The sequence below is a fragment of the Setaria viridis genome, chromosome 1 (assembly GCF_005286985.2).
Source record: "Setaria viridis chromosome 1, Setaria_viridis_v4.0, whole genome shotgun sequence".
Taxonomy (NCBI): Eukaryota; Viridiplantae; Streptophyta; class Magnoliopsida; order Poales; family Poaceae; genus Setaria; species Setaria viridis.
The window spans coordinates 37,253,419-37,278,387 of NC_048263.2; the positions used below are offsets into that span (position 1 = coordinate 37,253,419).

Below are 24,969 nucleotides of genomic sequence, written 5' to 3' on the forward strand. Positions count from 1 at the left end.
CTGCGCAGCTGATGATTTGGCAGCCAAGGGGTTTATGTAATGACAAATCATGTGGTTGCTGGCTCATCCTTAGCATCTTTTGGTTCCTTTATGTATGAGAAATGAAATGAGAGATAAGCTGATGATGTGACCTCCATTCTAGGATTAAAAATCTAGTTACAGGAAGGTTCCTTTTTCTAGAAAAAATCTAGTCACAGGAAGGTCCCTTTTTCTAGAAAAAAGTCATGTCCCAGAATAATGCAAGACCAGAGAGTCAGAGACGCAGGTTTTGATATCCCAGTTAGTTTGGCCGGGTTGTACGTAACGTGAGTGTATATCTCTTTCACGATTCAAAACTTACGATTGGCAGAGGCCCAAACCAAAGCTTCGAGTTGTACAGGTACAGCGTATTCCTGTAAGCGTTGCTGCCGACACCAGCGGACGCTAAATCTGCGCAGCGATGTGCCGGCGGAATCATCGAATCCGGCGTGTGCTGTTCGGCTACTCCAGTCTGCTGCTCACCTGCCTGATCGTGCATTCGTGCAGATCGAGTACTCTACTGGGAAATTCGCCCCTCACCCACATCCAGCCGCATGTGCCGGCCGGGATGCCGTCCACTGGTAGATCACCAATTCACCATCACCTCCTCCGTCCCTTGAGCACTACCACCGCACGGCGGGTATCATGATCGCGACGCTGTTCCGATCCGTCGGTGCCAGCGAGCTGCCGTCGCACGCAGCGAGCGCGCTAAGGTCGGCACCGTGCACCCCGCGCAATCAGCAACCCAAAACTAATTTGTTTTCATCTAGTGCTCAACTGGTCTGGATTTCTGCGAGTAGGAGCATTCCTGCACGTAGCATCACACACACGGTGGCTTCACGCGTTCATGGGTTCCATCACTGGGGCAGTCCTGGCATTGTCCTGTTGACTGTTCAAAACCACTTCTTCAACCAAGCGTTAACGGTAAAAGTGACCAGAAAAACAATGCACAGACACTCGCAGGAACCACACGCCATGTTGCTGTGACGACTGCACTCGGACATCTCACAAAACAGACAAGATCACAAAGCCCCACACGTATCCTCTATCCTGTGCACGCAGCCGGCAGGGAAAGCACACCGCGCCGGTTGCCCCGTCACAAGTGACAAGTTCATCAATCCGGCATTCCGGCCATCTAGCGGCGCGCCAGCGCGGCGGCGGAGAGGACGATGAGCAGCACGAGCAGGGCCATGGCGGCGAAGGAACCGATGAGGGAGCCGGAGATGCGCTCGCAGAAGGCGTCGAACTGCTGGCAGATGGCGAACCAGTTCGCCCTCGCGTTACCCTTGTGCGCCAGGTACACGATCGCCGCGGCCGCCGACGCCGCCGACGTCACCAGCGCCAGCATAGCCTTTTTTTTTACCAGGAGTGCAAAATTCAGTAGTGAATGCGCATTCAGTTGTACTAGTGTGCTGTGCAGAGAGAAGAGCCTGTCTTACCGCGTCAAAGAAGACCAAGACCAGCCTGCTGTACTTTGCCCTGCTTCTGATGGTGTGCACGATGGACAGAGGAATCGACAGGACCAAGTACGCGGCAACGATCGAATTCGCCACCACGAAGAACCTGACGATTGAGACGTACGTGACAGCGGGGATCAGAGCACGGGTTGAATAAGTGAACGAAATCATCAAGTTGTTGAACGGTTGAAGGATCGGCGCACGTACGTTAGTGTCGGGAGATCGTCGTACTGCGCCTTGAACCGGAGGAACTGCGTGAAGAAGGGCAGCGTCTGGTTGGTGGTGCCCATGGCGATGGCGCTCCCGACGGTGGCGATCACCGCCACGAAGCGGAGGATGAGGTCGAGCACGGCCAGCCCGCGGCTCGCCGCCCTGCTGCCCCCGCCGCTGGCCACCTCGAGCGCGGCGGCCTTGGACTTGGACGTCTCCTCGTGCTCCGACACCGGGGCTTTGCCGGTCTCCATCGTTAGCGGCGCAGTTCGGCTAGCTGTGTGAAGTTTTAACTGCTTCGAGTGTTGTTGGATGCTGCGCGCACGTGTGTGTATATATGTGCGTGCACGAGGGGCTCCGTGAAGTGCGCGTGTGGATTAGGTGATTCTGATGTGAGCACGTGATGCGCGCGTACGTGCCGGAAGGAATGCAGTTTGGTTGGCACCACCACCAACTCTCACTTGCTCCATTCAGGAGGGGAGGCTAACGACATCAGTGAACTTTATGTCAGTGGAGGGCAGCGTCTGCGACGACACGCTCCATGCCTGATGAGCTTCTAGTAATCCTACTTTTCTGCTTTTATGGAAACTTGGCAGATTAATCATTTTACTAAAACATGTCGATGACCACCAGACAGGCAGACACCAGTAGAGTGCAGAGTTTCAGCTCCTCTTTTGCCTTCTGAAATAGGCATGGCCCGAATAACCAATTTGTAGGTGGTTCCGCTTACAAGGCTGTAATGGGCCTCGAACTGGCTGGCTCGTTTAACGGCCTGTTGGGCCAGACAAGGCATAGTTTGATTTCTTAGATGGGCTGCATTACCCCAGGTCAGATCTCAGACACAAAAACCAGCCCCAAAGCTTTCAGGCCCAAAGCTTTTTGTTGTTTCGTCTGCCCACGGCCACCCATTACCCATCTTATCCACTGAAAAGTTCCCGTCCTACAAGCTTTTCTCCAGAGCCGAACATGAGCCCGCCCAGAGTCGTCACTTCCGAAGCCACCGGAGCAGCTGAACCACCATGGCCTCGCCGTCGCTCAAGTCCCACTCTCCCGTCGCCGCCGCTCTGCACTCCGCAAGAAGAGCCGACCTCCATGGCCGCGGCCCGGTGACCGTACACGTACCATCCTCTTTCACTTCCATGTTCCAACATTTTTTTCAGTTTTCTTGCCGTTTGTTCACGTGTAGCGGTGCTGTTTCTCTGCAGCTCGGCAGGTTCCATGACCGCGGCTTCAGGTCCAGCAATTCTAAGGTACCTTATCCTAAAAAATGAGAATTTTCATGTTCATGTAAATTTGAGGCAAATCAGCATGCGTGCTTCCTACCGGTGACTAGTGCTTCAGTAACGTTCAGATCGATGCATCCTGTTTCTGATTTGCAGAGGTCGGCGAAGGTGAGCGCGTTCCCGTCGCTGGACATGGTGCCGCTGATGGCGACGATGGTGGACCACGTGAACATGTCCCGGGACTACGTGGTGACCAAGTCCATCTGGCACCTAAGCGACACCGCCCTCAAGAGCGTCTGTGAGTCACGCCGCTGATGCACGTCTTATCCTGAACTAGCATCCAGCGCAAACTTTCTCTGAATCAATCTGTCATTTTTTTCCCCCTTTCTCGCGCACAGACACCTTCTACGCCATGTTCACGGTCTGGGGCGTCTGCTTCTTCGCGTCCATGAAGGTAACTCATCGGCACTGATCACCACACTCAGTAGAAATCATTATACTGAAAAATCTCTTGAGTTAATCTTGACATGGTGCTTGCGGTCTGAATGAACGCAGGATCCCTTCTACGACAGCGACACCTACAGGAGCCAGGGGGGCGATGGAACCGTGCACTGGTACTACGACAAGGTAAAGCATGCAGGGAGAATTAAATTAAGCCTAGAGTAGCCTCACGGACACTAGCATGATAATTCGCTGAATTCTCTCGTGCACTGTCGACGAGCAGCAAGAGGACCTGGAGGCGTCTGCGAGGAACGATCTGCTGAGGGAGGAGCTGCTCGAGGAGATCGAGCAGAGGGTTGGAGGGCTCAGGGAGCTGGAGGAAGCAGGCAGGGAGGAGCAACTCACCCAGTGATAAGAGATAGGCGGATGATGGGCATGAGTTACAAACTAGCTATCTGAACATTGCATGAAAAAATAAGTCCAGACTCTTTTTACCAGCTGTGTGCTGCTTCGCGTTTGTATATGCTGAAAGCCTGAAACGCCCTGAATTACAGTGTGATACCAAGATATGTATAGTTGGCTGGTATTACTGTTACTGCATTGGTGCCAACATGCAACTCGTTGCATAGCGTCCTCGGGGGGGGGGGGGGGGGGGGGGGGGGGGGGGGGGTTGGGAGAGACGAGTTCTGCTGTTCTGGTCTCGCTACAGCACAGCAGGACTCCGTGTATACAGTACATGGCGAACTAGAACTGTAGTGTACAGCATCGATCGCCGCTCGGCATGCACTGTCCGGCGTCTGCAGTCTGCAGCCTGCAGGCCTCGCCGGGCAGCTACGCGTACGCTGTACGCACGCAAGCAGCGGAGAGCCGTGCGCCGAAGTAACAGCCGAAGAATGCAGCGGCGGGGCCGGGCCCGGAGGAAAAAGGCGTATGGCCTCGCCGCGCGCACGCTGCCGCTGCAGCCAAGGAAGCTGAGCTGCCGGCTGCGTACTGGCTCCTGCATGCTCCTCCCTGACGAGTCGCCAGCGATCAACGACCGGACCCCTACCGGTTTTACGGCTTCCGAGGGTCACGACCGAGGGGGCACGGCAGCGGCCGGCGGCGTCTCCGATGTACGGCGGGGGAATCAGTGACCAATCGTTCAGTGGCATGGAAATCTGAGCTATCAGGTACGCGATTGCTGTGCACTTGTAATCCATCAGTCCATCCACCAAGAAGAAAACGCCAACTTAATTTGTATAGCCCGCAATGAGCATAATAACATTCTCACAGAGGTAACAAACGGAGAAAATATCGATATATTTTCTTACTAACAGAAAAAATATCATCTGTACTCTCTAGTCTCTAGTCATGAACATGAAACTAACGAAATAGGTATGCAAAGTCTTCAGAATGCATGTTGATTCAGGGATCCTAATTACTAGTTTACCACCACGTCCCAAGCTGCTCAGGATCTTCATTCGGCTATTAGCTACTATTCTTTCTCATCTTGGGCGGTGGGCGCCTTGCAGTTGCAATCTCGCACAACGCAAAGAACAAGAAGAAGACAAAGGAGGGTCCGTACGCGTTTCAGAGAACAGAAACTACTCCACGTCAATCATCTGAATCCAGTAGGATAAATCTGCAGCTCCCTCCAAGATGCATGTACGATAAATCTGGCTACCTGTTGTCACAGAAGCTTAAAGAAATTCACAGGAACAAGCGCACCGTCAAGAACGAGGGTGATTGGTGATTCAGAAACGGGAAAGCACAGACCGTACCATAACCAAACTGAAGAACAGAGTAGAGAACTAGCCGGATCACACCATCTGAGGGTCCTGCACGAGAAAACGAGGCCATCTCAATTCTCATGTAGCCAAATCGAAGAACCTGCCAGTCACATAGCCTGGCTACCTGTCACAGAAGCTTGAAGAAATTCAAAGGAGCAAGCGCATCGTCAAGAACACAAGTGATTCGCGATTCAGAAACGGGAAAGCACACACATACCGATGTACCATCAACTTTACTGAAGAATTAACAAACAATAATGCATGAACTGGCCGGATCACACCATCTGAGATCCTGCATGAGAAAACGAGGCTATCATGTAGCCAGCGAGAAGAACCTGCCGGTCGGTGTCTCACGGTTAACGTTTCACGGCGAGAGACAGTGGCCGGCAAGTCATCCTTGGCTACACAACAAAACACAACCTCCTCCCCACATGCAAGTCCTCAGATGATCATACATTGCCACAAGCTGAAGATGCCTAGAAAATGGTGAAACGGTTGTGTAGAAAGAGGAGGGGCAGCATCAGGGAGGAGGAAGAAGAAAGAGAGAACTGCGAAGCTCCCGCTGGGTAACATGTGAAGTGAAGCTGCTTCGATCAGCTAGCGATAGACGCTTGCAAACAAAGCTGGCTGTATATATACATGTGGAGTTAGTCTGAAGGAGTAGATCAATCTCTGGGTTTACATTGAGTTCGCATGGGGGGTGGGGGGGTTGAGGAAGGTTGGTGATCGCCTATAAAGAAAGTGCGTGTAAAGCGAGGTGTGGCGCTGACGAGATGTGTAAGAGTGTTGGCCTGTTGGGTGCATGCGGCGCCTGCCCGGCCTGCATGGATTTGACGCTGCGGCACTGACGGGTCTACCACGAGCCCTAGGCTGCCCCTTCATTGCATTTCCCTTTCTTGTCTCTGTGAGAGATCGATGCACCGTTCCCTGCTTCTACAACAACGAGGGTCGAGGGGGACGACGTCTCTGTTGTCTAGGCCTCCTTTTTATTTCAGGTTCATGCATGTGAAGCTGTCTCGTTCCGCTGCCGCCTCGTCACAATCAGATTAAGAGTCGAGACGTCGAAATTCAGCTAACGAAGAATATGCACATAAGTTTGCTATCCTAATTTCTGCCATTTAGAGAGTGTTTGCCAGCTGAACATTTTAAGACCGGCCGAAATGGAGCAGAGATCATTCTTATGTACGTGCTAGTACGGTGAATAAAAAATGTTATAGCTGTAAAAAAGATGAACTGGTGAGTGATGAAGTGAATGCAGAGCGTTTTGGTACTTGTCCTGCGCAAGAATCATCTCGGATCCATCCAAGCAACTTTTCACCCCACAGGTACGCGAGTACAAGCCCAAGTTTCACATCGCCAGGACGCCCAGCGGCACAAAGGACTCGCGAGGCAGTAACCCTGTAAAATCCGAGGGCACGGACACGACGAACGAAATGAGGGCCCATCCAATTGAAGCTCGAAAGGCCAGCGTGAACAGTGCGGCAGTCCTGCTTGCCAAGCCGACACGTGTCACGTCATGTTCGGCAACAGACAGGCTACGATCGGCACCGTGGATCAGTAGCTCTCTGCAGGGCACTGTGCCGGCCCTGTCGCCGCGGACGCCTTTTGCTTTTTTCCCCTGTCAGGTTTTGATGAAACAGTACGAGAAATATGGCACTGCGCCAGCAGTGTGTAAGGCCAAAGCTCCAGCACAAGCCAATTGTTGCAGGATTAATGCACCTGCAGTACAGTACGCACTTCGACATAGTAGTAGCTTGCAAGGTTCATGTGCAGGCAAAGCTAAAGGTTTAACTGCATTTATATTACTCCCTTTCTCTAAACATGAAGAGATATACCAATGAAATTCAGCAAAAAGATGTGATTTCTTTGCTACAAAAATTGCTAATGCACTGCAGAACCACCACGCATCTCATCAGCAAAGCTTCACTGTACTGCAGGTGAACTGCGGATAGTCAATTAGTATGATTTCAGACTTGACAATGTATAGAACAGTTAGCAACGTACAGTAGACAGTAGGGTCTTTTTTCTCTGAATTAGTCATGTCATAGCAGACAGGAGTACAACGCTAGGGCATGGCGCCATGAGCTAGCAAATAGAAAACGGCGCGGCCGCGCTCAGGGATCAGGATATCCTTGTGAAATGCACAAAGAAAGAACAGGCACACACGGCTTTGGCAACCTGCAAAAGCTTTCAGACACTGCTACCAGAGCTCCGGAACTGAAAACTGTCACTCGCGTACGCTCCACACAGGCATAGAGCAGGGATTAAAGCTGTCATGCGTCAAGACTCAAGACACCGTCATAACAAGTGATTTGGTGGCATTGTTCTGCAAAATGTTGCTGCTTGTCAAGACTACCGGCTCCAATCATGCAACGATCCACGCATTTTAATGCAGCGAAAATGAGAAGCGACTGAATACGCGGCTGTGATAGTTCAGAGGCCCAACCGATGAGTAGGTAGTCAAGTGGATCCGGCCTGCCTGATTCCTAAGCCGTAGACTAATGGGCCGGGCCTACTGGAACATGTTTCGACTTGTGGGCCCATTGGCCTTCATTCTGGCCTTCTTGGAACAGCATGCCATCGAAGTGAACGAAAATACGCTTTCGGATAAGCTTTACGCATTTGCTCGCGCTCCGGATTAGCCACGGAAGCGGAAGCGGAAGCGGAAGCGAGCGCGAGACGCCGACATGCCGTGCCTTGTCGCACCCCCGCCGATGGCCCGGCCCGGCCGGCGGCGGCCTTCGACTTCAGTACATCGCCGCGGCCGCACTCTCGCCGCCCTCCCTTACCGCTGCCGCTGCGGCCGGCGGCACCTCATCGGTGCCTCCTCTGCTGCCGCCCTCCTCCCTCTCGTCGCCCCTCCCTCCCCGGCCGCGCCGCCCATCGACCCCGAAGTGAGCTCCTTCGGTGCTCCTCGTTTACGTTGTCCTGTAAGTGTACTCGATCTGATTGCTCACTATCGTTTCCTTGGTTTGTTGGGCAGGTGATGCTCGAGAGAGTGCACCCGTCGAGGCCGGACTGGTACGAGGAGTTCTATGCCACGGCCATGGACCAGGGCATGAAGTCATACGAATCAGAGGTATACAGTTTTGGCTCTAACAATCTAATTACTAGTATAATTCGAATTCTCCACTTACCTACCGAATCATGGGCTTTTCGCAAATAAAATAAAAAAAATCCTGAAAAAATGAATCATGTGCTCAAACCTGAACAATTCCTTTTTCTGTAAAAAAATGTGCTCAAACCTGAAGGCCAAGCTGTTAGCCTTGTGACGATTAAGAACAGGTGTTCATCCATACCACCCTATCTAGTCTCGGTAGAACAGAATTTGCAATCATAAGCTTCACCGGATTCAGTGCTGGCAACACATAATTCGACTGTTAATCTGCCATATGTGACATCTCTGTGGCCAACTACCCATTTCCTCTAATTATTTCTGTAGCTGGGTTTCAGTCTGGTACACATAACAACTTAGCATGGGAGTAACTCTCTTGCCAATGCTTCTTAATGCCCATGATTAATTATTCTTCGTTTGCTGCTTCATAGAATAAAAATTCATGAGTACTGGAATAACAGTCTCATATTTATGATCTGTTAAATAGAATATATGAGATTGTGTTTGCTTTTTCAAAAAAATAAAAATTGCATCAGTGCTGAAATAACGATGCCATAATCATGATCCTGCTAAACGTTTCACTTGGTGAAGATTGCAGATCGCAGGATATAAAGCAAAGCTCTTTTCTCAATTGTCGGCTACAGGAAAGAACATTCTGGAGCTTGGTGTCGGAACGGGCCCTAACTTCAAATATTATGCAAGCGACGATGGGGTTAACGTAATTGGGGTGGATCCTAACAAGCACATGGAGGATTATGCCAGAACAGCAGCAGTATCTGCAGGACTTCCCCCATCAAGCTTCACTTTCAAAAGAGGGGTATGCTGCTGTCTGTTTGCATCATTTACCGTGTTTTCCTGTTTGTATAAGAACTGCGCTTGATGCACAGCTCTATTTAGGTTGCTGAAGCTTTGCCAGCAGAGAACAGTTCCATGGATGTGGTGATCGGCACACTGGTATTGTGTTCTGTAAATAACATTGACATGGCACTGAGAGGTAATACTTGTTCTTCTTTAGCCTTTACAATAAGGGCTATTTTCTTCCAGATGACCATAGATTAGAGACATGCCAGCATGTTGAAGTGAACAGCTGGTTAAATCTCATGACATGCTAAATTCCGTACATGTCAAATTGGCTACAAATAGTACTAGCAAAGCAATTCTTAGTTTCGTACCAGATTTAGAATATTGTCGCACTAAAAAATTTCTACATCCTCAGACTACACAATGCAACTAGGCAGAGACTATAAGTAGGTCACTTAAATTTCTACATCCTCTATTCTTGTCTTACTTTGATTTCAGCGATGTGGAAATGAACATAAAATGAATTGATCCCTAGTAGAGGCTTCTGCTTACAACATTGACTCTTGTTTCGTAGCTGATTCTTCCTAGCACCTTGAGTCAGCCCTTGTATTTCTGTCTGCATTCTCCAGTTTCATTTCACCATCTGTTTTGTGCAGAAATATATAGAGTCTTGAAGCCTGGCGGTCTGTATCTGTTCGTTGAGCATGTTGCTGCACCAGGTACTCCAGGTTCCACAAGGGGCATCAATGTTACCGCTAACTCAACACTAATGATCTTAAACTTTTAATGCTTTAGTAAGTCACTGATTGCCCTGCTCTTTCTGCATTGCAGATGGTTCCTTGCTCCGATTTGTACAAGGTGCCTTCGATCCGTTGCAGCAATTCGTTGCTGACGGATGCCATCTCACCAGGAAAACTGGAGAAAACATCAGAGATGTGGGGTTCTCAAGCCTGAGCCTAGACAGTGTCCGACTCTCAAATGCATACATCATTAGCCCTCACGTTTATGGCGTAGCCTCCAAGTGAAGTGTCCTGCTGTCTTTGATATAACTGTAAATGATGCATCTTCCATCTGTAAAGCTGCCTGTGATAATGCAAGGCGAGTGGCGCTGCCCGCTGCACTGATTTTGTTGTCCTGTTGGTATTGCCCTTGCTGGGCATTGATTGAACTGGACCTGGAATGGGCTGGGCTTCTTTTGACGAAAGAGTGGAAGAGCTCATGGGCTCATCAATCGAATTTTTTTGGATGTAATGTGGGCCATGCAAGTCCATAATTCGCAAAGTTGGGGCTTGTTTAGTTGGTCAAATTTGGAGGTGCCAAATTACTGTGCTGGCACATTGTAACGTTTTATTTGTATTTGTGAATTATTGTCCAAACATTGACTAATTAGGCTCAAAAGATTCGTCTCGCAAAGTACAACAAAACTGTGCAATTAGTTTTTAATTTCATCTACATTTAGTACTTCATACATGTACCGCAAGTTTGATGTGATGGGGAATTTTCTTTTTGCATAGTGCTAAAGTTGGGAATTAGGGGTGAAGTAAACAAGGGTTTGGTCTCCTGCCCGTTTGGGTCTCCTCCCTTGCTGCGTTTGCAGCAGGTGTCGGGGTTTTAAATGGCGTTAAATGCAGAGAAAGGGGGGCAAGTCAGTACTGTCTTCGTGCGTGACCCAGCATTCACTCCCTCGACGGGAGCCGGTGGCCGGCGACGGTGAGGGGGCCCTCCCTCCCTGCAAGGCTGCATACGTCCTTTGCTCACCGTCAGACGCCGCAGGGCAGGACACTTGCACGTTTCGCTGCGTCGCGGATGCGACACGTCTCGCATCCCGTCGGCTTGGCGGCACTCCATGTGCCTCGGATACAGGCCTTGGACCGCGCCCGTGGAGCGTTCGTTGGGACGTGGCCTCGCGCCACGGGCTCCATTCAATACGCTTTTGCTTTGCTTGGGCAGGAGGGGTGCTGGTCACGGGTCCCCCTCCGGTTCCTGCAAAAGCCCGCAACAGCCTCTACTTCCGTATTTTTCTTTCAAGAACAGAACTTGGCAACGCATGAATCTACCTTGAAAACGATTTGCATGCGGAGATTTTAACTGTTTTACACGTTCTAAAGTCCAAACCCTAGGAATCTGCTCCAATTTTGTGGGCGGGTGCTGTTCGTCCGTGTGTTTTCGGCAGCAGAATCTGGAGGAGAGGAGGCATCTGCGTGCTTTGGACAAACTATTTTCTGGAATTCTGGGAAGAGGGAAGCATGTGGGTCGTGTTCATTGCTGGCCTGCTGCTTCTGGCAGACCCCACTCGACAGACTGCGCAAGCCTGCAACAGTTCAACTCCTGTGTGTTGGGGTAGGCGCCGTAGAAGCAACTGAGTAAACTGTGTAGACAACCACTGTGTAGACGAGAAAAGGTTAAGCCAGCGACAGAGTACTGAAACACAGTACCGAAAAAAGATCAGCAACAACCAAATATTTAAATGAAACAGAAAAAAAACTACAGCAAGTTTTAAATAATGTTATTTTTTTCCGATCAAGTTGAGTCAGGATTGGCAATGCCACCAGAATTTATATCGCTTCTCTCAATACCACTGAAATTCTTAGGTTCACTTCATTGCCACTCGATAAAATTTCACTTCCCTCCTATGCCATTTCCATTAGCCGTCCGTTAGAATAGGGTTAAGTGACGAGTGAAATGACAATTTTACCCTTATAATAGTTGCTGCTACGGTAGGTGGCGCGTCGCTCTTCCTTAACTGCTCGCCCACCTCCCTTCTTCCTCCCTTCCTCCATATCACACACCACCTCGCTTCTTCATCCCTTCCTCCATATCACACACACAAACAACAGTTTGAGTTAGCTACTGCTCCGACATCCGACTCCCTATCCTCTTTGTCTGCTTGACCGCGCCAAGGCACAGTACTAGCAGCAGCATGCGCTCCATCCTGCTCCACCTGTCGCCGCACGGTGCTCGAATGTCAGTTCCTGCAACGCGACTACGCAAGTTCTTCTTCGATTCGAGCCAGCTGGTGCTGATGATGCATGTGTGGCTGTACGATTCTCTCACCAACAGGACCGGGTAAAAGTGCATCTAGGTCCCTAAGTGGGTTTTGGTGAATTGGATGACAAAACGATTAAAGGACTAACTTGTTTGTCTAAGTTTGTGAGCAGGAGTTTATCCTTATACTCATATTGCAACATTAACTTATCAAGTGAATGAGTATCATACGGCACATAATGAAGGTAGCAAGCAAGTATGTGATCCCTTAAAGACAAATTAAAGAACAACAACAAGCAAGAGTTGAATGATGCTTGGGGATGAGTTTTTATAGTTTGATCTATAACTTACCAAGCAAATTGTTAGCTTGTGTTACCAAAAGAAAAGGGGTTATCAAGAAAAGTTCGAAATATTCATAGAAGGAAATTTCAAGATTTCATAAGGACATGCTAAAAGACATAAGCCTATGATTTACATATTGGTCTTATTAAGTAGAAGATTGCAATTCATGGAAGTTTCTTTATCAACCTAGATCAAGTATTTGAAGAAGACTTCAAATGGGGTTTAACTATTGGTGTCAAAGCAAATCTAAACTCAATGTGGCAAGAATGGGTGAAGAAATCAAACGAGGTACTAGAGACGAGGGACTAAGCAAGCTTTGGATAAGCGACGGCTTGTGCCATGGGCATATTGCTAGGGTGAAATAGCTAGTATCCGAGGGGTTTTGAGGTATCATTTCTAGGCCTTAACGAGGGAAGCAATGCAATGCATCTAGTCTATGATAGTTGGTAAAATGGAGTGACTAAAGACTTCAAGTATACTTTATTATTGACGAAAGGAAGCCTTAAGTCACTAGCTCAAGTTGGATGTGCTCAAGTTGAAGATTATGTTGGAAGCCCTCAAGTATCCAATAATCAAAGTATGGCAAGAATGAAGACTTACAAACTCAAGAGGATGATATAGCTTTTATATTTCATCTTGAGTATAGGTATGTTGTACTATCAAAAGGGATGCAACATTAGCTTATTGACAACACCAAAAGTGCTCATAGTTGACCCATATGAGTTTCACCCTGAGAGATACCCTTGAGTGATTTAAAAGATTACAAAACACATAACAAGGGTTGGCTTAACATTTAGGTCAACAAGAGTGAGTGTTAGGAGCATTGTGGCTGGCTCAGCCAGACAAGTCCAGTCTAGTAGATCGGTCTGACCGGTCTAAGTACCAACGGCTAGTTTTCGAGTTAGACCGATCTGACCGGTCTTCCCAGTATTCCAACGGCTAGTTTTTGCTCTTTAGGGTATTTATACCCCACGACCTCCACTCTTGGAGGTTGCTGCTCCTGAGGCAAAAACAGTGATCCTAGACTATTCTAAGTCAGGCCAAAGCCAAGAAAAGCTCTCCCAATCCCTCTTTGTGAGGTTGTGTGAATTAAGTGAAATCTTGTGAGTTGGGTGGAAGAGAGAAGTGAATTGAGAGCAATTGTGAGCTGAGAAGAGCCATCCATAGGTTGAGCACTTGTGGTTTGTGTTGAGAAAGTCTTGAAGCATTTGTTACTCTTGGAGGTTTGCCTCCTAGATGGCTAGGTGTCGCCGGCTAGCTCCCAACGTGTGGTGAGCAGCGGTAAGTTTGTGAGGGTTGCGATCTTGCCTTCGCAAGGAAAACGATCAACTAGTGGAGATGAGGAAAGTGGTTGAAAGAGACACGGCTTGTTGGGAGGGAGTTGAAAAAGACTCGTATCTCAATAGGCTCCTCAACGGATACGTAGGATTCATTGGTTGAATCTGAACTTCGGATAAACAAATCCTCGTATCCTCTTTACAGTTTGCATTACTTGTTGTATTCTACCATTTACTTGTGCTTCCGCTCCGATCTACTTGGGTGTCTCATTACTGTGTGCATGGACAAGTTATTCTGTCAAATATCATCTACAAGTGACACTCTTCAGGATTGTTGGTGCTAAAAGTCGAATAGGGGATCAAGCATCAATTTGGTGTGCCTCACTGCCTCAGACCAGTCTGACCGGTCTATCCACAAGGCTCAAGGTGTTTGAATTTAGATTAAAGTTTGTCAATTCGCCTATTCACCCCCCTCTAGGCGACATCAAGATCCTTTCACCCGGTCGGGCGACGAGCTGGCCGAGTGGCTCTGGGACAACAGGTCGGTGCTGAGGGGGCGCCGCTGTCGCTCCAACCATTCACCTGCAGCACTGCCGGCACCTTCAAGACCCACGAGCTCAAGTGCCACGCCACCGCCGCCGATGGCCATGCCACTCGAGACGCACGATGCCAGCCTCCCCATCCCCACCGCTACCGCCACCACCGTGATGTGGCTACATTGCCCCGTCGTCGCCGACAGCGATGGTGACACGACGCCACTGCCCGCGGAGTACTGTGTCGGCCTGCTGTCCGAGTACCTGGGGCTCCCCGCCAACGCGTCGCCCACCTCCTCCCACCACAGCGTGGCCGTCACAGCCTCCCGAGCCGTGCCGCCAGAGGCCGCGACCAAGCAGGCCTCGCCGAGCGCCGGTGAGGAGGTCATGAACTTCACCTTCTTTTCGCATGCAGCAGCGGCTGTGAGGATGACGGTGGTGACCACCTCGTCGGTCTGCTCTGGCAACGGTGACCAGAGCCAGCCCAAGAGGAGCAACCACCACCAACTCCCAGACTGCTCCATATTTTCATTGGACAAGGGGCAAGGTTGGTATTGTGCAGCAGAACGGAAGTGGCTGTTTCGAGTGTGGGCCTATGTAGTCAGTGAGGAAAACTTAACAGCAATGGACGGAAATGGCAATAAGGGGAAGGGAAATTTGAAACAATGGAGTGAGGGGAAGTTAAAAATTTCAATGGCATCGAGGGAAGCGCTATAAATTGTAGTACCATTAAGGGAATTTACTCTATTTTAAAAGGAAGCAAAATGGCGGGTACATGAGTGCTTTGACACTACTTGCAAATGGGAAATGGCAATGCTAGCTGTCGAGTTGTAGCGCATCGTGACAGAGGAAATTAAAGGCCGCACCAACTGATGTGTACGCGCGAGCAAGTTGCAAAAGGTAAGTGTAGAGCCTAGTACACACATTAACTAATCTCTTCACACCTGCCAATACTTAGACCCTGTTTGGCATGGCTCCAACTCTGGGTGGAGCTACTCCACTGCAGAACTTTAGGTGGAGCCAGCTCTGGGTGGAGTTGGAGTTATCTGATTGATGTGTTTGACTGGGAGGGTGTCCCAGCTCCAGAAAAAGAGGAGTTTGAAGGTGAATTGTCATTCTTGCCCCCAACTCATCGTCCTACATGTCATCCTCTTATTCCCATCTTCTTCCTCAGGTAGCCAAGTAGCTCACGCATGATAGGCACGGTTGGGGTGGCAGCGCGGCAAGATAGGCACGACGCCGTGGTGGGATGCAGCGGGGCTGCATGGTGGAACTGTTATGTTGCTTTCATACACCACAGGCACAGCTGTGAACATGTTGCTGCAAGATCCATTGAGCATTTCATCGAACACCTATAAGGCATCTTAGCTTGCATAAGCTGTGGCAGGTGATGAGCGGCGGAAGCCACCTCTGCACCTCCCATGCGCAATTGCGCTCATCTTCTGCAGTGGATGGGCCACACCTCGAGCAGCAGTGGATGGGCTAGGAGCATCTCCTTGGGAAGTGCCTCGCAGAAGATGCTGATGACCTCACCGGCGCCGATGAATTTTGGCGGTGCCACGCGACTCGCGCCTCCACCGTACTCAGCAAGATGCCACCAGCTGGGTGAGAGGCGTTGCACACCGCTCAGACTGCAACGGGGGAGAGGCGGCGGCAAGCTGGCGACCTCGGTGCTTGCGGGGCGAAGGGACGGGCCGCGAAGCTTCAGGCAAGTTCGGAAAGATGGTCAGGGAACGGTTCGCTCCAGAGATGGTTGGTGGCCAGCCTACTAGAGCTTCTCCCTCCAGCTCCAACGCCGTCCCGGACCCGATGCGGCCGTGGCCGTGGACACCGCCGTGTAGGATGGGGACCGGTCGGGACAGCGGCACGCCCAACGGGGCCACAGCGGCGCTGCAGGATGGGGTAGGCGGCCGCGCAGGATGGGGGCAGCGGCCGGCCAGCAGCACGCCCGATGGGGCCACGGTGGCCATGTGGGCGAATGCGGTCGGGAGGGGTAGCAGGAGGGGCCGGTCGGCGGTGCGTTGATGGGAGGGTCGGGTGGACGACAACGGGCAGTGGCGGGGGAGTAACAGGCGGGCGCAAGGCAAGGAACAGGCGCGCGGGAGGGAGTCTCGGTGTTGGGTGGCTCGGGAGAAAAGAAGTGAACCGTTTTTTGTGTAACCAGTGGTATTGGCGGGTAATTACCTAGCAACTCCACGAGGAGGTTCAATTGAGTGGTTTTGGAGCTCCAAAACTCCACCCCCATTTGCACTACAGCCCTATGTAGTTGGCAGCTTCATGAAGTTTTGGAGCTAGAATATTTAGCTGAAAAATTAGCTGGAGTTGCTAAAGTTCAGCTCTAGAGCCATGCGAAATACACCCTTGATGATATGGGTCCGCTACTCCACTACTGGAGGAAGAGGAAGGGAGGCGAGAGTGGAGGTGGCGGGACCCAGCAGCGAGAAAGGGTTCTTGGAGCGCGTGTTCAACCGGTCGATGGGTCCAGCGACAAGCCCACTCTTCCCTCTCGTCCACCTCCGTCGCCCGTTAGGTGGTGTTTGGATCACTAGTTCATGAGCTAAACTTTAGCCCCTAAAATTTAGCCCCTAAAATTTAGTTCTGCTGGGGTGTTTGGATCCATGAGCTAAATTTTAGTCTCTCGTCAAACAATGACTGATTTGCCCTTATTAATGACTCCTCTCCGCCGGCAGCCGTGGGCCCCAGATCCGGCGATGCAGCCGCCGTCCGCATGCTCCTGGCCGACACCGAGGCCTCGGGCACCTCCCTGGCCGCGCTCTACGTCGCCGTGGAGGCCGGGAGCGAGGAGGTCGTCCGCCTCCTCCTCCTGCTCTACGACAGCTGGCGGCCGCGGCCCTCTCCTCCCCGCCGGCAGCCGGCAGCATCGAGGCTGGCGGTGGCGGGGTCGAGGCGGAGACGGAGGAAGAGGTGGCGGCGGGGGCGAGGCAGAGGCGGAGGAGGAGGTGGCCGCTGGCGGGGGGCGAGATGGAGGCGGAGGAAGAGGTGGCCGGAGCCGCGGGGTCGAGTGGAGACGATGGGACCGGCGAGGCAGAGGTGGCGGGGCTGTTGAGGCGAGGCGAGGCGGAGGTGGCGAGGCGGAGGCAGCGGCGGCGGCGGGCGAAGGAGGCGGGGTCGAGCGGAGCGTGCGAGAGAGAGAGTGCGGTGCGGGGGCAAGGGGAGGAAAGTGGACCACTTTCAGTCCCTTTTTGCCCCTTTTAGGACCTCTTAGGGAGCTAATTTTTTGCCCAAAGTTTAACTATTTGTCACTTTTTGCCTCCCTTGACTCCCTTGGCTCAGCGCAGCCTTTCTTGGTCCTTAACCATCAGGCCTGACCATGCACATGGGGTGTTCTTCGGGATCCTCAGCGTGTACAGAGTGCAGACGAGCATTCCTCACTGTTCACACGCTTCAACCGCGTCTTAGGTCCCGTTTTCTTCCACTGACTTATTTTTAGCACCCGTCACATCGAATGTTTAGATACTAATTAGGAGTATTAAACGTAGACTATTTACAAAACCCATTACATAAGTCGAGGCTAAATGGGGAGACGAATCTATTGAGCCTAATTAGTCCATGATATGACAATGTGTTGCTACAGTAAACATTTGCTAATGATGAATTAATTAGGCGTAATTAGGCTTAATAGATTCGTCTCGCCGTTTAGCCTCCACTTATGTAATGAGTTTTGTAAATAGTCTATGTTTAATACTCCTAATTAGTATCTAAACATTCGATGTGACACGTGCTAAAAATAAGTCACCGGAAGAAAACGTCCCCTTAGAGTTTGGTGTAGCTAGTTGCTTTCGTGATTCCTAATTTAAGTGTCAGGACGTATCGAAGGACGTATCTAAGGTTTAGATATTGTATAAACGAAAGCTAATTCATGATACAAATCTATTAAATCTAATTAGTTTATAATTTAATCAGGTGATGCTACCGTAAATATGTGCTAATTATGGATTAATTAGACTTAATAGATTTGTCTCACGAATTAATCACGGCTTATGCAATTAGTTTTTATAATTAGTTCACGTTTGGTCCTTCTAATTGGTATCAAACATCCGATGTGACTTGAACTACAAATTAGGGGTGTTTGGTTCCCTTTGCTTATTTTTAGTCCGTGTCACATCAAATATTTAGATACTAATTAGGAATATTAAACATAGGTTAATTACAAAACCCATTGTACAGATGGAGACTAATTCGTGAGACGAATCTATTACGCCTAATTAGTCCATGATTTGAAAATGTGCTGCTGCAGTAACCATTTGCTAGTGATGGAGTAAATAGGCTTAATAGATTTGTCTCACGAATTAGTCTCCATCTGTGCAATTAGTTTATAATTAACTCATATTTAGTATTTCTAATTAGCCTCCGAAAATTTCGATGTGGCACGGACTAAACTTTAGCTCAAGTATCCAAATACCTTCTTAATCCGTGAATCAAACACCCCTAGAGCGGTTCAACGAACGCCTAAATATCTCTGGTGATTGTACCTGTAGTAGTAGTATAACAAGTAGGTGAAGTAGGAAAAGCACACACTAATTTTAATTGAAATGCCATTGGCCAAAGTTGTATTCTAAACTGCAAAAGTCCTCCAACCAGATATGTGCGTGGCCCATTGGATATGGTGGCCCATCAGGCCATGAATAATGTGGGCTCGTACTGCCAGCCCGGTTTAACATTGAATGCAGTACCCTAGGGTGCATTAAATACGACTATTACGGGCTGACGGCAACTACCCTGTCCCACTGCGAGCCCTTGTTTACGTTCAAATCTGCCATCACCTGCCCTGGCGGGAGTAGAATTTGGACTTTGGAGGACTAAACGCATTGGTTAGATCCGCCAACTGGTCAAATACTCAGATTATCATACCTGCGCTCCTGGAGGCTGCATCTGACAAAGTTCGTTAGAGGTTAGAACTAGGTCACATGCCTGTGTTCCCACTGAGCACGAACTTTTGCTGCCTAGTTATCGTACGGTACATGGGGTATTGGGGTCTACGCAACCACTGACCACCAGCGCTGAGTGTAGGAGCCGCACACCAGCGTACACGACTCTGTGTCTGAGAGCCAGCAATAGTCTCCAATCAAAGAGGTTTTTTCTATTTTTAGAGTCATAAAAATATTTTCAACTCCAGCAAATCAGCAATAGCCCCTATATACCTCGGGAACGAAGGGTGGATGGGAGAATTTGGAAGACTCAAAAATATGTTTGAGCTAAGTAGAGGACCCGCTCAAGTTACTCTGATTCACCGTTATCGACGCTAAACCGCGTATCACGCCGGCGGTGACCCAGGGCCGGACGGGTGGACCACCGCCAGGCGTCGCGTCACCAGCCGCGCGGCGCGCCCCACGTTCAACTCGCAAAGCCGCCGCCCTCCACCGTCACCGCGAGTCCGCAACGGCCTCGCCTCCTCCGCCCGCTTTACTGCTGGGCGCCCACTTTTCCGCCGGGCTCTCGTCCGTCCGTTCGCCCCCGGCCACGCCTCCCGAGGGCGTCCGCCAGAAAACCCGTGTCCCTACGCGGCAGCCCCAGCGACTTTTGCAGGGCATGGCGTGCCCCACCAACACCCGCAGGCCCGCCGCGCGCCCCACACCCGCAACCACCGTCCCCGTCTCGCCCACGCCCTGCGCGCCCCCGCCACCACGCGCACCGCGCGCCGGTGTTTGAAACCCTGTGCCGCCGCCTCCCATCTATTTATCCCACCACAAGCCCCACCTCGCTTCACTCCACTCCACTCCACTCCAGCCGCCCCGTCCGTTCCCCTCGTGCTCGCCGCCGCCGCCGCCGCCCCCCTCCGTCTCCGGACCCCGAGTCCCCAGCGCAATGGCGCCTCCCCAAGCCGTCCTGGTTCTCCTGGCCTCGCTGCTTCCGCTGGCGCTCTCGCGTGGGCTGGGGCTCGGGCACCGGCATGTGCCGCAGCACGGGCACGGGATGGGGCTAGGCCACCGTCACGCCCAGCCGCACCCGCAGCCGCACGGGCACGCGCCGCTCGCGGGTGGGGCGTGGTCCTCGGCCCACGCCACCTTCTACGGCGGCGGCGACGCGTCCGGCACCATGGGTACGTCCGCTTTGCTAATCCAAGATTTTCCGCATTTCCCAGTCCTAGATTGCACCCCTTGCTTTGCTCGTCTATGGTACTGAAATTCTCTATCCCGATTCGTCTTTGCAGGAGGGGCGTGCGGGTACGGGAACCTGTACAGCCAGGGGTACGGCACCAACACGGCGGCGCTGAGCACGGCGCTCTTCAACAACGGCCTCAGCTGTGGCGCCTGCTTCGAGGTGCGGTGCGACGCGGCGGGGGGCGGCGGACACTCGTGCCTGCCGGGCTCCGTCGTCGTCACGGCCACTAACTTTTGCCCGCCCAACAACGCGCTGCCCTCCGACGACGGCGGGTGGTGCAACCCGCCGCGCGCGCACTTCGACATGTCGCAGCCCGTGTTCCAGCGCATCGCGCTCTACAGGGCCGGCATTGTCCCCGTCTCCTACCGCAGGTCCGTAGTGAAACTACTTTCCTTTTCTTTTTGCAAGCGTTTCATGTTCCTTCTCGGAGCAAAACGAGAACTTACCGGGCAGATCTGACCATGTGTCTCCTTTTTGATTGCTACGTATTGCAGGGTCGCGTGCAACAAGAAGGGCGGCATCCGGTTCACCATCAACGGTCACTCCTACTTCAACCTGGTCCTGGTCACCAACGTGGGCGGCGCCGGCGACGTGCACTCCGTGGCCGTGAAGGGCGACCGCTCCGCCGGGTGGCAAGCCATGTCCCGCAACTGGGGACAGAACTGGCAGAGCAACACGCTCCTCGATGGCCAGGCCCTCTCCTTCCGCGTCACCACCAGCGACGGCCGCTCCGTGGTCTCCAACAACGCCGCTCCCCGCGGCTGGTCCTTCGGCCAGACCTTCAGCGGGGCCCAGTTCAACTGAACACCTCTCCGTTTCCGCAGCAGCGTCAACAACGCAGTTGCACTAGTAGTACTAGTCGATGGTCTTAGTAGTTGTCCGTCCTCCCCAATTGGAGCTTGCTGAGAAGCGCCATGGTTTTATGAGTGGTGCATCTAGCATTGGTTCTTGGGAATTACCGGTAGTTTAGGCCTAGTAAGCATGGGTTTTTTTCGTGCTGGTGTGAGCCTAGAGTGAGTGGTTCCTTGGTTGTTTTGGCTAGGGAATTGGAAGTGGTGGTAAAGGCTGGCTTGGAGATTAATGGCGGCCGCCTTGTATCACCCGCCAATCAGCGTTTTGGGCCTCATGGTGATGGCCAACCTCTTTAGATGAGATGAGATGTTTTGTATTGTGTGGGTGAAAGTCTGCTGGTTGTAATGAACCTTATCAAGTTAATCCTTCCGAACGGCTTAATTTGTGCTTGTGCTCGATTGCAAGTTCTGAACTCTGTTAAGTCTGCATCACTAGTGCCATTTCCAGTATTTTGTCACGGCTTGGTCCTGGTGGTTGGTAGTCCTACATTGTAATCCTGTGAGAATTCTAGCTCGGTCTCTTGCACCAACCGTTCAAAAATTGCGAAGGTCGCACTGTGTTGGACCTCGTTTCCCTGTCATTCGACATGAACTGGGCCGGTTGGTGCTTGATCAATCAGGCTGCGTCACTACGAGCAAAGGGTCAATGAAGTGGGGGTCCGGGCCCGCACGTCAGCGACCAGCAACAATGTCAGGGGCCTCGTCCGTTTGAGGAAATCCCACGAGATTTTGAGTCTTTTTTAAGTTAAACTATTTGTTTGGCCAAATCTATTGGAAAAAAATAATATATACATATGATACTCCATTGGTATAAACTACAGTGAAATAGATTTTTGTAACTTACTTATAGTATTAATACCCTCCATAGAACTTGATCAAATTTAAACTTTCCTTTCTTATCCACCTTAAAAAAATTAAACAGTTTTATACATAATTAAAAGGTAATTATTAGTGATTTTTCATTGTTTTTGGTACTTGCTTCTCACCAAATTGCTATTTTTCTTTAGGTATTTCGTTTATTTTCACCGTTCGATTTCATCGGATGGACGGGTCTTATATTTTTTAAGTACTCTAAAATTTCTCCATTTAAAATAGTTTTGTCAAATTTATAATTAAAGAATTTTGTCAAATTTATAATTAGATCAGGGCATCCTATGCTGACTGAGCAGAGCATCTTTTTTAGCAAGGAGTAAAGATGAGCTGAGGAAAGTGGGACGCTAGGAATTACATAACTCTAATACAGGGATCTTAAATTTGTGCGACATATTTCTCTCCCTTTTGTGCAGTGAGTTGTCCTGTGTTCTACGTGAAAGTCCTACATCCCAGCAGTTTATTGGCCTCACAACAGAATTTGCTTTCAGAAAGTTAAATTCCTATTTTCTCCTAATTCTATTTTCCAAGCGTAGATTTTGTACCGAATCCGTGATAAAGTACGTGCTGTGCATGGCCAACACAGTTTGATTTTGCTGTACCCTGGGCTCCTAGCATAGAGATTCCCTGGGTACGAGCATAGAGATTCTTGCTACCCGTACACCAAACGCTCCCCTGAAGTTACCGTGCTCCGTGCATTACAGGCGAGGACCGAACTGGTGCCTGGTGCTGCTGACCCACCACCACCATGCGTATAGCTGCGCTGCTCGAGAAGTGAGGCGCCAAAAGTGGGGGGTCGTAGTCCTAAAATAAAGCCATGGTCAGCAATCAGGTTCTGTTGGGTTTTGGATTTCTAGAACAGTCATTCCCATCTCTGACCGCTAATTTTGAACGGAGACCATCCGGTCATGCAGGCCATCTTCTAACCATTGGATTCTTCTGATGGTGTCCGACAAGCATCCGAGTTTCATTCCTGAGCCTCCCAAAACGGCTCACCGGTGAAGCTAAAGTCGGAGAAGTCAAACATAGTAGTTTCATCCGGTTTATAGGTTATTTTAACCTCGATTTACAAAACAAAACAGTACCGCGTTTTGTTCGATGTAGGGTGGAGCCGAAGTTAAAATAAGTTACGGTAAACGGGGAGTACGGGGAGTGTGCTAGCTCCTTGCTACGACGAGAATATCATGGAGATGATTGGGAGCCATGCACTGCTACACTGGATTTCCAGTAGTATTTTTGGTCCAAATTTGACCGCTGTTTCTGCTCGGCGAGCACGAATTCGTTTGCTCTTTGATTGATTCTCTGCAAGAACTCGGCAAGAGAGTTAACAAATGAAAAACAGCAGCAGGAGCTCAGCCTGATTGGACGTAGCATCGCAGAGCATCAACAAACAACTACCATGCCCTGCGCCGCGAAGAGGGTTTGCGATTGCCATCACCTTGTGCCATGTGCGGCAGAAGCGCAGGCAATTTCACTCGGATAACCGACAGCATCCCCTCGCATGGGAAAAAGCTATCGCCGTGTCCTCCGGCATGCGAGCGAAGGGGAGCAAGGGGTCGGCCATGGCCATCGATGCGCATGCGCTTCCCCTGCTAGGGCAGACATGGCGCAAAAGGCTACACACCTCACGGACGTGGAGACGGTGGGTGCAAGCAACGTGCGAGTGTCAGTGGCCGCAGTGCAGCAATGGCCGCAGAGCGGCAGAGATACGCATGGCGGGGGCGCACATGAAACTTCGTACATTGCTTTGAATCTTTGTGATATCTTCTTTGCAGTTGCAGGCTCGCAGCGTCCTGTGGTCATGGAATGGACGGCTGGGAGGGTTCTCTCTTTTTTTCTTCTTCACTTTTTACTTGCTTTGCTTTACCTTTATGCGTTTTTCTAGATGGTTCTTGGCGGGTAAAAGCTTTGTGTGTTCTGGTTCGAGCGGCAACGCTTTCAAGTAGCAGAAGTTCAGGTTCCAAATTCGAACAGAATGTAATAAACATAAAAGAGGCACATCTTTGAGACTTTGACTTGAGAATGAATTGCAACGGCATTTTTGAAACGGTGTCTCATTATCTTTTCACACTATAAAAGAACATATCGCTCGTGTATTAAACTAGTACAAACAGTACCCTGATAAAGCATGCAGCCATGCGGATCGACTGGGGTCCATGGACATGGGAGCAACATGTTTTTAAAAAAATTCATGGTGGCTTTGGATTTTTAAAACTACTCGGCAGCTAGTGCAGGTGCAGCAAGCAGGGGCCAGGGGGTACTTCCAGATGCTTGGGCAAGAGGGTACTATTGGCAAAAAAGATTTCGATTTAACAACGAGGGGAACTTAACGCAAAGTGTTTTTGCAGTAGCACATGTATTCAAGGGTAGGAGATGAGGAAATGGGACAGAGCCGAAGGGAACTCCGGACGGAAGCGTACGTTGCCCTCGCGTATTTCAGGGGAGTAGACGCCGTGGCACGGAGCCCAGTGCGAAGTGGAGGACTCCGGAGACTCGTGTCGTCTGTGTCGTCCGTCTGCCGCGGCCTCGAGCGGCGCGGCGCGGCGACCGGCGAGGCCACGCCCCGTCCCGCACCATCCGACCTGACGGATGCGTGCTGTCGCTACCTTGCCCGCTTGGATCGTTTCGTTCAACGCCATGCATCCCTGGACGCGCGACTTTCTTTTCTCCGCCGAACAGCGTGCCGTGCCGTGTGGTTCCTCGGGCTCGCCGACGACCGAACACTCTACTGCCCGGCGTTTTCATCATGCCAGGCGACGGACCAAAGGCCCCCAACTCAAACATCGCCGAATGAGCACTTTTTGGGCTTGGGCCATATTTGTGCAGCCGCAGCTTGGTAGGTGAGGAGTAGCTTGGGCCTGGCGGGCCTTTCCCAGGCAAAGTCTTGTGGTCGGCAACCCAGACAATCCAATTCAAATCATGCATGTTCACTTGTTCAGAGATCCGACTCAGAA

The 24,969-nt window shown here is 50.8% G+C and overlaps 4 protein-coding genes across 4 annotated transcripts; 3 read left to right on the forward strand and 1 right to left on the reverse strand.

Annotated features, from left to right (window-relative positions):
- Positions 1-903: 903 nt before the first annotated feature.
- LOC117864712 (casparian strip membrane protein 3) lies at positions 904-1,977 on the reverse strand. The gene is made up of 3 exons (XM_034748825.1): positions 1,683-1,977; positions 1,458-1,581; positions 904-1,369 (listed from the first exon to the last, which is right to left on the reverse strand). The coding sequence occupies exons 1-3, from the start codon at positions 1,937-1,939 to the stop codon at positions 1,154-1,156; spliced, it is 597 nt and encodes a 198-aa protein (XP_034604716.1). The 5' UTR covers positions 1,940-1,977; the 3' UTR covers positions 904-1,153.
- A 664-nt stretch (positions 1,978-2,641) lies between these two features.
- Positions 2,642-3,944, forward strand: LOC117841699 (photosynthetic NDH subunit of subcomplex B 4, chloroplastic). The gene is made up of 6 exons (XM_034722179.1): positions 2,642-2,803; positions 2,891-2,935; positions 3,065-3,206; positions 3,307-3,362; positions 3,464-3,535; positions 3,633-3,944. The coding sequence occupies exons 1-6, from the start codon at positions 2,705-2,707 to the stop codon at positions 3,759-3,761; spliced, it is 543 nt and encodes a 180-aa protein (XP_034578070.1). The 5' UTR covers positions 2,642-2,704; the 3' UTR covers positions 3,762-3,944.
- Positions 3,945-7,745: 3,801 nt separating this feature from the next.
- Positions 7,746-10,482, forward strand: LOC117839580 (uncharacterized). Its single transcript, XM_034719991.2, has 6 exons — positions 7,746-8,012; positions 8,102-8,197; positions 8,832-9,050; positions 9,131-9,227; positions 9,691-9,753; positions 9,866-10,482. Exons 1-6 carry the CDS (start codon positions 7,806-7,808, stop codon positions 10,057-10,059), a joined length of 876 nt encoding a protein of 291 aa, XP_034575882.1. The 5' UTR covers positions 7,746-7,805; the 3' UTR covers positions 10,060-10,482.
- Positions 10,483-19,886: 9,404 nt separating this feature from the next.
- LOC117837895 (expansin-A5) lies at positions 19,887-21,527 on the forward strand. Its single transcript, XM_034717707.2, has 3 exons — positions 19,887-20,232; positions 20,344-20,665; positions 20,789-21,527. Exons 1-3 carry the CDS (start codon positions 19,998-20,000, stop codon positions 21,096-21,098), a joined length of 867 nt encoding a protein of 288 aa, XP_034573598.1. The 5' UTR covers positions 19,887-19,997; the 3' UTR covers positions 21,099-21,527.
- The last annotated feature ends 3,442 nt before the right edge of the window (positions 21,528-24,969 follow it).

Coding starts and splice junctions, on each gene's coding strand:
- LOC117864712 (XM_034748825.1), bottom strand. CDS start 1,939: ATGGAGACCGGCAAAGCCCCGGTGTCGGAGCACGAGGAGACGTCCAAG. Junction 1,582..1,682: donor GACGATCTCCCGACACTAAC/GTACGTGCGCCG, acceptor CTCAATCGTCAG/GTTCTTCGTGGTGGCGAATT. Junction 1,370..1,457: donor TCTTGGTCTTCTTTGACGCG/GTAAGACAGGCT, acceptor GTAAAAAAAAAG/GCTATGCTGGCGCTGGTGAC.
- LOC117841699 (XM_034722179.1), top strand. CDS start 2,705: ATGGCCTCGCCGTCGCTCAAGTCCCACTCTCCCGTCGCCGCCGCTCTG. Junction 3,207..3,306: donor CACCGCCCTCAAGAGCGTCT/GTGAGTCACGCC, acceptor TCTCGCGCACAG/ACACCTTCTACGCCATGTTC. Junction 3,363..3,463: donor GCTTCTTCGCGTCCATGAAG/GTAACTCATCGG, acceptor GAATGAACGCAG/GATCCCTTCTACGACAGCGA.
- LOC117839580 (XM_034719991.2), top strand. CDS start 7,806: ATGCCGTGCCTTGTCGCACCCCCGCCGATGGCCCGGCCCGGCCGGCGG. Junction 9,051..9,130: donor GCTTCACTTTCAAAAGAGGG/GTATGCTGCTGT, acceptor AGCTCTATTTAG/GTTGCTGAAGCTTTGCCAGC. Junction 9,754..9,865: donor TGAGCATGTTGCTGCACCAG/GTACTCCAGGTT, acceptor TCTGCATTGCAG/ATGGTTCCTTGCTCCGATTT.
- LOC117837895 (XM_034717707.2), top strand. CDS start 19,998: ATGGCGCCTCCCCAAGCCGTCCTGGTTCTCCTGGCCTCGCTGCTTCCG. Junction 20,233..20,343: donor CGACGCGTCCGGCACCATGG/GTACGTCCGCTT, acceptor TCGTCTTTGCAG/GAGGGGCGTGCGGGTACGGG. Junction 20,666..20,788: donor GTCCCCGTCTCCTACCGCAG/GTCCGTAGTGAA, acceptor TACGTATTGCAG/GGTCGCGTGCAACAAGAAGG.